Genomic DNA, 14,963 nt, shown 5'->3' on the forward strand with positions numbered 1-14,963 from the left:
TAAAACCAAAAGAAAAAACATAATATCCATTTGTGGATGGTGAAAAAAAACAATAGATCTAAAAACGGAACAAGTCGGTATACAATACTGACTTAATATACTTTCTTTGTATGTGATGTAGGAACCTCATTACCAGCTGGCAATGTTCTGCAGATGGATAAGCGGCACTAAGCAGCAGGGCTGTGGAGTCGGTAAGCCAAACCCCCGACTCAGACTCCTCAATTTACATGACACAGACTCCACCAAAATGGGCTCAGACTCCACAGCCCTGCTAAGCAGGCATTATGGTTCCAAATTAGCCTAATGGTGGTCTTCTGGTCTTGGAATAAACTGCTGAAACGTTACTTGCATGCACAAGAAGAAACAAACCAGAACCATACACCAGTACAGCAATTGGGATAAACTTTCCAGTAGCTTGTTCCTCTGAGGCCAGAAGACCACCATCAGGTTAGTTGATTTGGCACCATAATGACTGCTCAGTGCTACTTACTCATATGTAAATTTTGCCAGCACATAAATAGATTCCTTTGCATCTCATTCAAAAAAAGAATGTGCAATTGGACTTATTGTGCACCGACTTGTGATCGGTAGTTTTTAGTCACTATGTACAAATAGATTTTATGTTTTTTTCTGAATGTATTGTATTGTGAAGACTGCGGTTTTCTCAACCACCATTGAGAAACACAAACCAGATAACAGTACCTGCAGCATGCAGCTCAACCCGAACACAAGAGGCCGATGCTGAGAGCACTGTAGAAGGTCACTAAATGGGGAGGATGGGGCAGACCCCGAAGGTGGAGGAGGTGCCGGTGCAGGAGGCAGAGCTGTACCAGTCTGTGCTGTAAGAAGGTGCCCTGCATGCCCCCCACTACTTTCCAACAGCTGTGCCAAACGCCTTGTGCAGAAATAGGCAAGCCGCCGAGACAGGTAAGCAGACTGGACTAAAGAACCTGAATACTGTGGAGACAGAGGGAAAAGAAATTAAAATATAAAAAAGTATAACCCAACAGGTGTGAAGACAGAACATTAAATGCTATATTACACTCACACGAAGGAGGAGAGGCAGAAGCAGCTTCAAGAGTTCATCTTCCCCCGGACGTATCTTCTCGAAACATTCCAGGACCCAAGTCAAGAACTCATGTCGATCCAACATGCCATCCTTTATTGGTACACAAAATGTTATAGGTTACAAATAAAATTATGAAAGCACTTACTGTACAGAATGCTAACATGAAGAACTATTCACAGGTTCCTACAAGTCTGTAAGACTGTGTTAAATAGAGGCCTCGGACAGAAGCCAGAGATATATTTATAGCAACAACCAAAAGGATCTGTTCACATCTCCCAATTATACATTATTTTATTGCAGTGGCTAAAATAACCCTGAAAACAATATATAGGCAATGACAAGCCATAAACAGACAGTATTTTGTGAGGCATACTACCATATATTGACCAGATGAGGCCGTAAGGATACTTAGTGGGGTTGATCGTGTAGCAATCAGAATGTCTTTCTGGAACTTTTCCCACCGTTCACGCAAAAGGGAGATAAAAAAAAATGTGATCAGAATGCCTACCTGGAACATAAACATGGCTAGTTTCTCATTATATTCCCACTGCTTGAGGGATAGCTCAACCTCTGGAGGCATAGGACCAGATGAGGAGCCAGGGCTACCATTTACTTGGCGGTAGTACTCTGCAATCTTTTGTAGCTGCTCCCAAAGATAGCGGGTGATGATTTGGGTCCACTCTGCAAAAAAAAAATGGAACATGTCAGCAAAAGGGCATAATTATACTCTGCCAATAAGAATTATAAAAAAAAAACATTTTACCTATGAATGGATCCATGACATGTCTTTTTTTCATTTTGGTCTCTGTAATGGCAGCATAATAAGCACAAGTCATCTTAATAAGCCAAGCTGCCCTCATAACTGGCACAGAATAACGTGCCAGGAACCCAAAAACTTCTTCCTTTTTACCAAAAATTGGAACCTGTTAAGAACAAAAGAAGTGACTGAGCAGTTACGGAAACTAAACTTTTGCCAAAGTTGTATCTTTACTCCACCATAACGTGATATTCTTGTGTTCACCAACTCATGATGCAACATTCACCTTCTTAGCAAGATGTGTAAGAGGCTTGGTTCCGGCAAGATCTGTGAACCAGTTATTAATGGAGCTCTGGGAGCGGGCAGTGACGAGCCAGAAGTTGTCCTTCTGGTTAACTTGAGGCTTTTTTCGCCCAGTGTCTGGTAGGGTGTTGCAGCGCAATTTCTCTGCCATGATGTTACTGAAATTCGAGCTAATCTAAAAGTAGGAAATGTACAATGTAAGGATAAAACAGAATAAAAAAAAAGATGAAAAAAGGCTAAATTAAATTGTTCAGTCAACAGAAGCATTACCTTGGCTGGGTTAAAGTTGACATTCTTAGCGCTGCCATGTTCATCTCCTGATACAGCTGGCTGGTTATTGAATCCTTGCTTTACGTTTAGTGCTGTAAGCTCATCCTGCAAACACAAAAGTGTCAAGATATTGAATAAGCACAGGCTACATGCAGTCGTGGGCTTGTACTTTCATCCTGTAACTCTTACCAAATACAACAATAGAAAGACATCCAAAGGGGAACATGAATAACTTGTACAAGTGTAAAAATGGCCCATGCAAAAAGTATGGTCAGAAGTGGTCGCCTGTAAAATCTCCTGGAGAAAAGAAAGTTCAATCTCCGGAGGAGTCAAGGCGGTGTTACTATGAGAATGATTAATCTGTGGAATAGTTTACCTTTAGAGATGGTCACAGCGAGACCTATTGGTGGGTTCAATAAGGATTGGATGCTTTTTTTTTTTTTTTTTTTTTACAAGAAAATACTTTAAGGGCATACAGTTTGGATCAAGAGGGAAAGATTAGCTCTTTCGGGCCGGACTGGATCATGCATATACCCTATTGTCTTTATCATTCTCCATCCCTCAATTCAATGTGATGTGCATTTGTTTTTTCAAATTGTATAAATTATGTAATTTGTCACTAGATATTGTGAAGTTGGCATTTACATAGTACAATTAAACACTTGAAAACCCCCAACAAAAAAAAATGAAAATTTAAATCATGCCTCTTCTTCCATTAAAAAGGTAAAAAACACAAACATTTTTTTATATTGCCGAGTCCATAAAAGACCACTTTATAAAGATATAAAATTATTTTAACCTTACGTTAATTAAAAAAAAATAATCGCAACGCAAGAATGTTTTTCTGATTCCTGTCACAAAAAGTGTAATAAAATCAAAACATTGTATGTATGGTATCATAAATAAACAAACAAAAACAAGTAAACAAAAAAGCCCTCACACAGCTCCATCGATGGAAAAAGGTACCAGAAAATGGCAAACCAATTATCTGTTTTTTGCTTACTGGATCATTTTTAAATTGATGATTACTTGAATGTTCACATGTCCAGTAGTATATGGTAAATATTATTTTTCCACCTCCAGTAAGCAAAAAACAAATCATTTTTCAAATGTCAGAAAATTGATGGCTACTTAATGGATCTGTTTTCCATAGACTTCAATGTTCAAAACACGGAACCAGCTAAAATCCGTTTTTGTTGGGCAGACAAAAAAGTTGTGTCTGCACAACTTTGTCAACGGATTACTGCTGGGACCATTCTAAAGGATGATTACTGGACATGTGAACTTTCGGTACCGTCTCACAGTGGCACTTTGGTCGCTATGACGGCACAATCTGTGACGTTCCAGCGATATACATACGATCTCGCTGTGTCTGACACACTACTGCGATCAGGGACCCCGCTGAGAATCGTACGTCGTAGCAGATCGTTTGAAACTTTATTTCGTCGCTGGATCACCCGCTGTCATCGCTGGATCGGTGTGTGTGACAGCGATCCAGCGATGTGTTCGCTTGTAACCAGGGTAAATATCGGGTTACTAAGCGCGGGGACTTCGGCATCGTTGGTCGCTGGAGAGCTGTCTGTGTGACAGCTCTCCAGCGACCACACAACGAATTACCAACGATCACGGCCAGGTCGTATCGCTGGTCGAGATTGTTGGTAAATCGTTTAGTGTAACGGTACCCTTAGTCTTACACAGACCAATGTCATTATCTATAAAAGCCCCATGTAAATGCCCCAAAATGCTGCTGTATGGGGAAACAATGATCATATTTATCATTGTCACATTCAAAAACTGTATGAGGAAGAGCAATCCGCAAACATCTGTAGGTTACAGCTACTTCGTGACCAAGTTTTGTTACTCTATCATTTATATTTTGCTCTCTTTAGAGTTTCACAAAGTGTCAAATTCTACAGCAGGTAGACTGGCGTGTGCTTCTAGGGCAAACCTGCCCCAGACAATCAGATATAGCTAACGGATTGTCTTAAGAAATATTATGAAAAAAAAAACAAAACAAAAACAACACACCTCTATAACACAAAAAGATGCGTTTAAAAAAAAAAAAAAACATGAGAAATCCATAAACTGTGTAAAACAGTGGTGGTATAAAGGATTAAAGAGAAAAAAAGTCGTGCCAAGGATATACATGAGTGGGATGTAACACTTGACACATCACTACAGATAATACAATGGAAAAAATGAATTCACAAACAGAACAAGCAGTGTTGTGTAGTAGGTGCAGGTATAGTTAGCGGCACACAGATCACAGCGGCACACAGATCACAGCGGCACACAGATCACAGCGGCACACAGATCACAGCGGCACACAGATCACAGCGGCACACAGATCACAGCGGCACACAGATCACAGCGGCACACAGATCACAGCGGCACACAGATCACAGCGGCACACAGATCACAGCGGCACACAGATCACAGCGGCACACAGATCACAGCGGCACACAGATCACAGCGGCACACAGATCACAGCGGCACACAGATCACAGCGGCACACAGATCACAGCGGCACACAGATCACAGCGGCACACAGATCACAGCGGCACACAGATCACAGCGGCACACAGATCACAGCGGCACACAGATCACAGCGGCACACAGATCACAGCGGCACACAGATCACAGCGGCACACAGATCACAGCGGCACACAGATCACAGCGGCACACAGATCACAGCGGCACACAGATCACAGCGGCACACAGATCACAGCGGCACACAGATCACAGCGGCACACAGATCACAGCGGCACACAGATCACAGACATAGACACTCGTACACAGGGCCGGGACAAGGGGTAGGCACTTGCCTAGGGCGCCACCTCCTGTCTACCCAAGGGAAGGGGGGGGGGCACTTTAAAGAAAAAGTTGCTGAATGCATGTAGCCACCCAGAACAATGATGGCCTGGATGCAGGCACGGAGGTGAGCGATGTCAGACACGGACACAGCTCACCCCTCTCTCTGCCTGCACTATTGCTCCCTCCCTGCACTCAGTTGTATTCGGATCTGTCAGACGCAAACACAATTTCAGTGAGCGCCGCCCGGCACAGGAGCTGTAATCTCCCCTGCTCCACCAGGATATCCAGAAAGACTCCGGCCTGCGCCTTGTTGGAGCCTGTGCATGCAGGGGACGTTGAATGGCGTGATGGCCTGAAGTCATAATATACATGGGGGCTCTTTTGGACATCATACTATTTATGGTGGTCTGTGGTGGACATCATTCTATATAATATATATATATATATATATATATATATATACATATATACATATATACATATATACATACATACATACATACATATATGTTGTGGCGGTGACCATAGCAAATATTGGCGGCTTGTTGTGGATATCATACCATATGTGCAGCTGTGGTGACCATCATTCTGTGTAGGGTGACAGTGTGGGGCGTAATTATAGTTTGAAGATGGCAGTGTGGCGGGTAGTATGAGAGCATAGTGTGAAATAGAGGCACAATATAGAGAAGGGGTTAGCATGGCAGGGGGACAGTGCGGAGAAATAGAAAGTGCAAAGGAAAATTAGAGAGAGAGGACCGCCATGGTATAGGCCAGTGATGGCGAACCTTTGACACGCGTGTCAGTGCTGACACGCGTAGTCATTTTCAGTGACACGCCGGCCGCGGCCTCATAGAAATTGCATCTTTACATTGCATGGCATCCGATCCGATTTTTTATCGGATCGGATGCCATGCAGGAGGTCTGTGGGTCCAAACAACAGAGCTCCGGCACAGAGCATCTAGGCCTGGGACTTCCGGTAGGCCCGGCGCAGCTCCCGGAAGTCCCAGGCCTCCGCGCGGGTCGGATGCCATGCAAGAGGTCTGTGGGCCCAAACAACAGAGCTCCGGTGCAGAGCGTCTAGGCCTGGGACTTCCGGTAGGCCCGGCGCAGCTCCCGGAAGTCCCAGGCCTCTGCGTCGGAGCTGTGTTGTTTGGGCGGCATTGCGCTGCTCCCTGCTCCCTGCTTAGCCGGCCGGAAAGATCGGACCTACCGGTCCCATGCCTAGAGTCCGCTCTGCGCCCTAGCTCTGTTATTTGGGTGGCATTGCGCTGCTCCCTGCTGCGCCGGCCAGAAGTCCCAGGCTGCACTTCTGAGGCCTGAGGAGATCGCTGTCTGGAGGCCCTGTGATTGCTGTCTGGAGGCCCTGTGATTGCTGTCTGCAGGCCCTGTGACAACTACAGCAACCATCATCCAGTGAACTGTGGGGTGTCATTGGCCATTACTAAGATAAGTGAGGGGGAGGCTGGAAGAGGCCTGTGCTATGGGTGCCGTTTCCTGCCATTAGGAACGCCATCTTGCAGCATAGTACAGACTCCATTTCACCACCATTACTGTTTGTGGTGCATCCTTATTAACCCCTATTTCTGCTAATTGCCTGCAGGGCTAACTATAAATCTTCTCTCATGGAGAAGCCACAAAATAAAAAAACAAAGTTAAGTAAAGGGAGTGGTAGTAGTAGCAGTAGCCGACCCATTCAAGAGACATGGACTGAGATGTACGGCATTATAGAAAAAAATGGCAGATCATTTTGCGTTCTATGTAGTGAAACGGTAGTAAGCAGAACGTGGAATGTAAATAGACATTTTGAAACTAATCATTCCCAGCTCTTGAAAAAAAGTGAGGATGAAAGGAAGGAATACATTTCCAGGCAGCTACACCTTCATAAGAGCCAATCTAATTCCATCCTTAAATTTGTAAAAAGCTCTACAAATTTAACATCTGCAAGTCTGAGCATTGCTCACTCCATAGCTCAGCATGGAAAAGCACTCAGTGAGGGAGAATTTATTAAAGATACTCTCTTAAGATGTGCACCAGTTCTATTTCATGATATGCAGAATAAAGATGCAATTATTAAGAGAATATCTGAGTTACCACCGCAACAGCTGGAGTGCCACAGGTTCGCCATCACAAGAATTCCCCCTCCCCCTCACTTATCTTAGTTCACGGCACCCCACACAAGTTAAATAATAGCAAGACCAACAAAAGAAACCAACTGACAGATGAACAAAGAAGTCACTAAGCAGGTAAGTTAAATAATTATAATTATACATATTTGTTATTTAAACTATACATGTCGCAAAATTATGGGTTTTTTTATCAAGGTGACACACCACCCAAGTTATGTTCGTTTTTTTGGCGAATTTTGACACACCGAGCTCAAAAGGTTGCCCATCACTGGTATAGGCTGTGATTCATAAGTGCGGATGGTGTGGCACTGATAATAGTGGACAGTGTGGAGGCCATATATCATAGGAGGCTTATTAAGGTCATAATATCAACAGATATCTGTATGCAGAGGGCATTTTAATAACACTGAGGCTATGTGCACACGTTCAGTTTTTTTCGCTTTTTTGCGATAAAAACTCATTAAAAACGCATACATTATGCATCCTATCATGTGGAATGCATTCTGCATGTTTTGTGCACATGGTGCCTTTTTTTGCGCGAAAAAAACGCATCGCGGTAAAAAAACCAGAATGTTCATTCATTTTGCGGATTTTCCGCGTTTTTCCCGCAATTCTATGCATTTGGAAAAAAAAACGCACAAAAAACACGTCAAAAACGCATGTTACATAGTTACATAGTTATTAAGGTTGAAGGAAGACTAAGTCCATCTAGTTCAACCCATAGCCTAACCTAACATGCCCTAACATGTTGATCCAGAGGAAGGCAAAAAAAAACCCATGTGGCAAAGAGTAAGCTCCACATTGGGGAAAAAAAATTCCTTCCCGACTCCACATACGGCAATCAGACTAGTTCCCTGGATCAACGCCTTATCAAGGAATCTAGTGTATATACCCTGTAACATTATACTTTTCCAGAAAGGTATCCAGTCCCCTCTTAAATTTAATTAATGAATCACTCATTACAACATCATACGGCAGAGAGTTCCATAGTCTCACTGCTCTTACAGTAAAGAATCCGTGTCTGTTATTATGCTTAAACCTTCTTTCCTCCAGACGTAGAGGATGCCCCCTTGTCCCTGTCTCAGGTCTATGATTAAAAAGATCATCAGAAAGGTCTTTGTACTGTCCCCTCATATATTTATACATTAAAATAAGATCACCCCTTAGTCTTCGTTTTTCCAAACTAAATAGCCCCAAGTGTAATAACCTATCTTGGTATTGCAGACCCCCCAGTCCTCTAATAACCTTGGTCGCTCTTCTCTGCACCCGCTCCAGTTCAGCTATGTCTTTCTTATACACCGGAGACCAGAACTGTGCACAGTATTCTAAGTGTGGTCGAACTAGTGACTTGTATAGAGGTAAAATTATGTTCTCCTCATGAGCATCTATGCCTCTTTTGATACATCCCATTATTTGATTTGCCTTTGTAGCAGCTGCCTGACACTGGCCACTGAATATGAGTTTGTCATCCACCCATATACCCAGGTCTTTTTCATTGACGGTTTTGCCCAGAGTTTTAGAATTAAGCACATAGTTATACATCTTATTACTTCTACCCAAGTGCATGACCTTACATTTATCCCCATTAAAGCTCATTTGCCATTTATCAGCCCAAGCTTCTAGTTTACATAAATCATCCTGTAATATAAAATTGTCCTCCCCTGTATTGATTACCCTGCAGAGTTTAGTGTCATCTGCAAATATTGAAATTCTACTCTGAATGCCCCCTACAAGGTCATTAATAAATATGTTAAAAAGAAGAGGGCCCAATACTGACCCCTGTGGTACCCCACTGCTAACCGCAACCCAGTCCGAGTGTGCTCCATTAATAACCACCCTTTGTTTCCTATCCCTGAGCCAGCTCTCAACCCACTTGCATATATTTTCCCCTATCCCCATTACTCTCATTTTATGTAACAACCTTTTGTGTGGCACCGTATCAAAAGCTTTGGAAAAGTCCATATACACTACGTCCACTGGGTTCCCTTGGTCCAGTCCGGAACTTACCTCTTCATAGAAGCTGATCAAATTAGTCTGACATGAACGGTCCCTAGTAAACCCGTGCTGATACTGGGTCATAAGGTTATTCCTCTTCAGATACTCCAGTATAGTATCCCTTAGAATGCCCTCCAGGATTTTACCCACAGTAGAGGTTAAACTTACTGGCCTATAATTACCGAGTTCAGTTTTTGCCCCTTTTTTGAATATTGGCACCACATTTGCTATACGCCAGTCCTGTGGTACAGACCCTGTTATTATGGAGTCTTTAAAGATTAAAAATAATGGTCTATCAATGACTGTACTTAGTTCCTGCAGTACTCGGGGGTGTATCCCATCCGGGCCCGGAGATTTGTCAATTTTAGTTATTTTTAGACGCCGCTGTACTTCCTGCTGGGTTAAGAAGGTGACATTTAATGGGGAATTTTTATCACTAGTCATTTTGTCTGCCATGGGATTTTCTTTTGTAAATACTGATGAAAAAAAGTCATTTAGCATATTGGCTTTTTCCTCATCCTCATCCACCATTTCCCCCAGATTATTTTTAAGGGGGCCAACACTGTCATTTTTTAGTTTCTTACTATTTATATAGTTAAAGAATATTTTGGGATTATTTTTACTCTCTCTGGCAATGAGTCTCTCTGTCTCAATCTTTGCTGCCTTGATTTGCTTTTTACAGAATTTATTTAATTTTCTGTATTTATTTAATGCCTCCTCACTACCTACTTCCTTTAATTCTCTAAATGCTTTCTTTTTGTCCCTTATTGCGCCCCTTACAGCTCTATTTAGCCATATTGGTTTCCTCCTATTTCTAGTATGTTTATTCCCATACGGTATATACTGTGCACAGGTCCTATCCAGGATGCTAATAAACGTCTCCCATTTTCTTTGTGTATTTTTGTGTCTCAGGATATCGTCCCAGTTAATTGCACCAAGATCCTCTCTCATCCGTTGGAAATTTGCCCTCCTGAAGTTTAGTGTCCTTGTCACCCCCCTACTACCCATCTTATTAAAGGTTACATGAAAACTTATTATTTTGTGATCACTATTCCCCAAGTGACCCCCAACCCTTATATTTGATATGCGGTCTGGCCTGTTGGTTAATATTAGGTCTAGCAGTGCCCCCCTCCTTGTTGGGTCCTGAACCAGTTGTGAAAGGTAATTGTCTCTCATAGTTGTCAAAAACCGATTACCTTTGCTGGAACTGCAGGTTTCTGTTCCCCAGTCTATTTCAGGGTAGTTGAAGTCCCCCATAATAATGACTTCTCCTTGAGTCACAGCTTCATCTATTTGCTTTACGAGGATATTCTCCATTGCTTCCATTATTTTTGGAGATTTATAACAAATCCTTATCAGTAATTTATTATTTTTTCCCCCTCCCCTTATCTCCACCCACAGGGACTCTACATTTTCATTAAATTCACCTATATTATCACGCAGGATGGGTTTTAAGGAAGATTTTACATATAGACACACCCCTCCCCCTCGCTTATCTGTACGGTCATTTCTGAACAGGCTATAGCCCTGCAAGTTAACAGCCCAGTCATGGCTCTCATCCAGCCACGTCTCAGATATCCCCACCATGTCATAATTATGCTCCAACAACATTAGTTCTAATTCATCCATTTTGTTGGCGAGGCTTCTGGCATTAGTATACATGCACTTGATGTTCCTCTCTGTACCTCTATTCTTTCTTAAATTATTAACTGTTCTAACCCCACCCCCCATGCCTCCGCCACCCCCAACTTCCTTATTTGTGCCCAGGTCTCTATCTGCACTATATTCCCCTCCTATAAAATGAATACCCTCCCCCCCAATCCCTAGTTTAAACACTCCTCCAACCTTCTAACCATTTTCTCCCCCAGCACAGCTGCCCCTTCCCCATTGAGGTGCAGCCCGTCCCTAGCGTAGAGCCTGTAGCCAACTGAGAAGTCGGCCCAGTTCTGCAGGAACCCAAACCCCTCCTTCCTACACCAATTCTTGAGCCACTTATTAACCTCCCTAATCTCCCGTTGCCTCTCTGGCGTGGCACGTGGTACAGGCAGTATTTCGAAAAATACCACGTTGGAGGTCCTTGCTTTCAGCTTGCAGCCTAATTCCCTGAAATCATCTTTAAGGACATTTCCTAATGGGGATTGCACCACACAGAAACGTTAATTAAAAATAAATACAAAGTATTAATTTATAAAAAAAAAAAAAAAAAAAAAAAGCATGTGGTTTTCTGGCAGAAATGTCCAGTTTTTGTCAGGACAATTTCTGCAAGAAATCCTGACGCGTGCACATACTCTCAATTTTAAGCTGTGAATGTGAAAAGACTTTATGTCGTCTAGACAAGATGGAGATGAAAAGATGACTCCAGAGAAGATGTAATCTATAAAGGTACCTGGATTTAAATGTTTATTTGTGATGCTGAGTAATTTTCATATGATACAATTGTTTATGGGGCTGACTTGATATTACAATTGATTGTTGTGCTAAGTTTGGCTTCAACTGCCTATTGAACCAAAATAGTTTGCCCTAGCGCTGCTCATACAGATATCACAGTTATTTAACGAACAAAAACAATATATTAGAGGAGTTAAAGAGGCGGTCCACTACATTGTGTAATGCCCCACCGATTTACACCTTTTAACAACGTATTTTTGCAAGTCACAGCATGATATACAGGGCGTGCTTGTGGCCAATGAAAGCAGCTGAGAGAAGGAAAGCACACGCTGGATACTCTCCTGTGGGACATGTAGTGAAAAGCAGCCCACAGTCCAGTCAATCAGTGTGGGTCCGTGCGACTGGGTCCCGCCTGGGTAAATCCAGAAGGTGACATGACATCAGCGGCGGCTGCAGACGGGGGTCACATGACGCAGACTTAGGAGCAGTGATCGCGTCGTTCACAGGCACATATGGTAGCAGAAGGCATTTACAAAAATACTTTGTTAAAAAGTGTAAATGGATGGGGGCATTATACAATGTAGTGGACCACCTCTTTAAAACAAAGGATATGTTTATAAACAGAAAGCAATCAGTGTATCGACGCTACATACAGCCTACGTTACAGGTGTCATTGCACAACACGGATTGTTCCTTTCATGAATTTATATGATGCATTGTATTATCTATATTAAATTAGTGTCAATCAACTGTAAACGCAACCATGTACATCCTTGGTGCACGATCTATTGATTTCTGATAAAAGCCTTCATCCTATCCCACCTGAAATGCATAATATTCTTTAGACAATAAATCTTTGTCATATAGTAAATGATGGAACCTGTTTTTTTTTTAAACAAATAATCTACCGTATTTACTTTTACTGCCCATTAGGACATGTACTCCTCATTTTTAGTACTAGAAGCCTCAGCAGTTTCTTTCTGGACTCCGCACCTGTTGCTTACATAAGTCTTACCTGTTGCTTACATAAGTCTTAAAGGGGAAGGAGAGGGGGGAGAGGAAATTTGAACTGGCATTAAAATGAGATCTGTAGGCAGATTTTTCAGGTTGAATGATCAGTGCAAGGCAAAAGAGGTGACTCACTAGTAAGGAAATGGACATTTTGTCACTAATAAGATAAGAAACTGTAACATATCGTCACTTTTATGTTTTTCATAAATCAAAATAAAAGTGTAGCTAATATTTTAAAGAATGGGTTTGAGTAGCTTTTTCTTTACACAAAGCAACTAGAAATCACAGTACAAAATAAAATTGTACGCCATCTGGCCAATAATGAAACACATAGCCATCACTAGCTAACAGGTGTAAAGCGTACCATCTGTCACCTGAAATTACAATGTCCATACCAGCCTCGGCAATAATGTTGGCTCCAGCAGGCTGGCAATGAATTACACCCCAATTAGGGTAAGTTCACACGGCGTCTTATGGACACCGCCGTACCACAGCATTTTTGAAGCAGAAGAAGATTCAGGAAACGCTGCAGAGTCTTTTCTGGCTTGCTTTAGGACATATTGGACAGTGGCTTTGCCACCGATGTCGTCTTCTTTTAGGCTGTGTGCACACATTACAGATTTTTTGCTTTTTTTGCTATAAAAATGCGGAAAAAAAAAACTGCATACATTATGCATCCCATCATCTAGAATGCATTCCGCAATTTTTGTGCGGTAAAAAACGCAGCATGTTCATTATTTTTGAGGATTTTTTTGCGGATTTTGGTAAAAACACGAGAAAAACACGCAAAAAACGCATGCGGATTTCTTGCAGAAAATTTCTGCGAGAAATCCTTAACATGTGCACATAGCCTAAATTTTACATAGTGATGGCTTCCAGGTGGAAGTCGCGTTTCAAAGCCTGAAGAAGTTAAAAGTAGTGACACATGCACAGCAAGTAGCCTTTAAATTGCTGAGCACCTGTTAAGAAACCAGAAGCTGTTCTTTTTCAGCTGAGCTCCAAAAATAATCTGTCTGAAAAAGATGTTTGCCCCAATAACTTAAAGGGAACCTGTCACCACGTTTTTGGAAGATGGGATAAAAATAGTGTTAAATAGGGGCAGAGGTGGGCGTTACATTAGTGTGTTTGTTATGCGTTTATTACCCACCTAAGTTGCCGAAATACCTTTGCAAAGTCTCCGTTTTCGCCTGTCAATCAGGCTGGTCTGGTCAAAAGGGCGTTGTCTTCCCCCAGATTTTGCGTAGTTTTCCGTTGGTGGCGTAGTGGTGTGCGCATGCCCAAGGTCCTGAATCCTCTGCCAGGGGATTTAAAAGAGCGCGCTGTTCGTTATTTCATTGGTGATCGGTGGGCGCGGCCATCTTCCTTTGGCCGCGCGTGCGCAGAAGCGGCGCTCTGCTGGCTGCGGTTTCAGGAAAATGGCCGCGGGATGCCGCGCGTGCGCAGATGGAGATCGCGGCGGCCATTTTCCTGAAGCCGCGGCCAGCAGAGCGCCGCTTCTGCGCACGCGCGGCCAAAGGAAGATGGCCGCGCCCACCGATCACCAATGAAATAACGAACAGCGCGCTCTTTTAAATCCCCTGGCAGAGGATTCGGGACCTTGGGCATGCGCACACCACTACGCCACCAACGGAAAACTACGCAAAATCTGGGGGAAGACAACGCCCTTTTGACCAGACCAGCCTGATTGACAGGCGAAAACGGAGACTTTGCAAAGGTATTTCGGCAACTTAGGTGGGTAATAAACGCATAACAAACACACTAATGTAACGCCCACCTCTGCCCCTATTTAACGCTATTTTTATCCCATCTTCCAAAAACGTGGCGACAGGTTCCCTTTAAGGCTGCTGTTTCACATGCCAGTCTTAATGAGGGGTGTGCAGAAATGAGGGGTGATGCATTGAAATCATTAAGAGGTGCATACCACTTAAAAGTTGAGGTTTAATTCCGAATACGTTTTTTCTAAATATCTATTTTTACACCCTAATCAATTTGTAACGCGAGGTGCCTCAAGCGTGACATCATAGGAGGCTGGGGCTGCACTCACTTCCCAGCAGCATCATCAAGGGGCAGCACTGGTGTCACTCATTGCTTCTATCTCCAGCCCCTGATGAAGTATGCTTTTTCACAATTAGAAGCAGAGAGGGGGGCGCTGCATTCGCCTGTCCCACAGCTTTTATTACCATGGGTCCAGGACATCTTGAGAGGGTGATGCAAGAAACCTTATTAAAGG

General features: G+C 42.9%; 1 protein-coding gene across 4 annotated transcripts in view; it reads right to left on the reverse strand.

Annotated features, from left to right (window-relative positions):
* The window catches only part of MED12 (mediator complex subunit 12), a 142,608-nt gene that overhangs the window by 112,189 nt on the left and 15,456 nt on the right, over nt 1-14,963 (reverse strand). For all 4 annotated transcript variants that reach the window (XM_077284995.1, XM_077284994.1, XM_077284993.1 and 1 more), the window contains exons 2-7: nt 2,400-2,504; nt 2,113-2,304; nt 1,833-1,992; nt 1,578-1,750; nt 1,049-1,159; nt 703-957 (exon numbers count right to left, since the gene is read on the reverse strand). In XM_077284995.1, the coding sequence (XP_077141110.1) occupies nt 703-957; nt 1,049-1,159; nt 1,578-1,750; nt 1,833-1,992; nt 2,113-2,304; nt 2,400-2,504 (996 nt within the window). The remainder of the gene's footprint in view (nt 1-702; nt 958-1,048; nt 1,160-1,577; nt 1,751-1,832; nt 1,993-2,112; nt 2,305-2,399; nt 2,505-14,963) is intronic.

The sequence above is a fragment of the Ranitomeya variabilis genome, chromosome 2, assembly GCF_051348905.1.
Source record: "Ranitomeya variabilis isolate aRanVar5 chromosome 2, aRanVar5.hap1, whole genome shotgun sequence".
NCBI lineage: Eukaryota > Metazoa > Chordata > Amphibia > Anura > Dendrobatidae > Ranitomeya > Ranitomeya variabilis.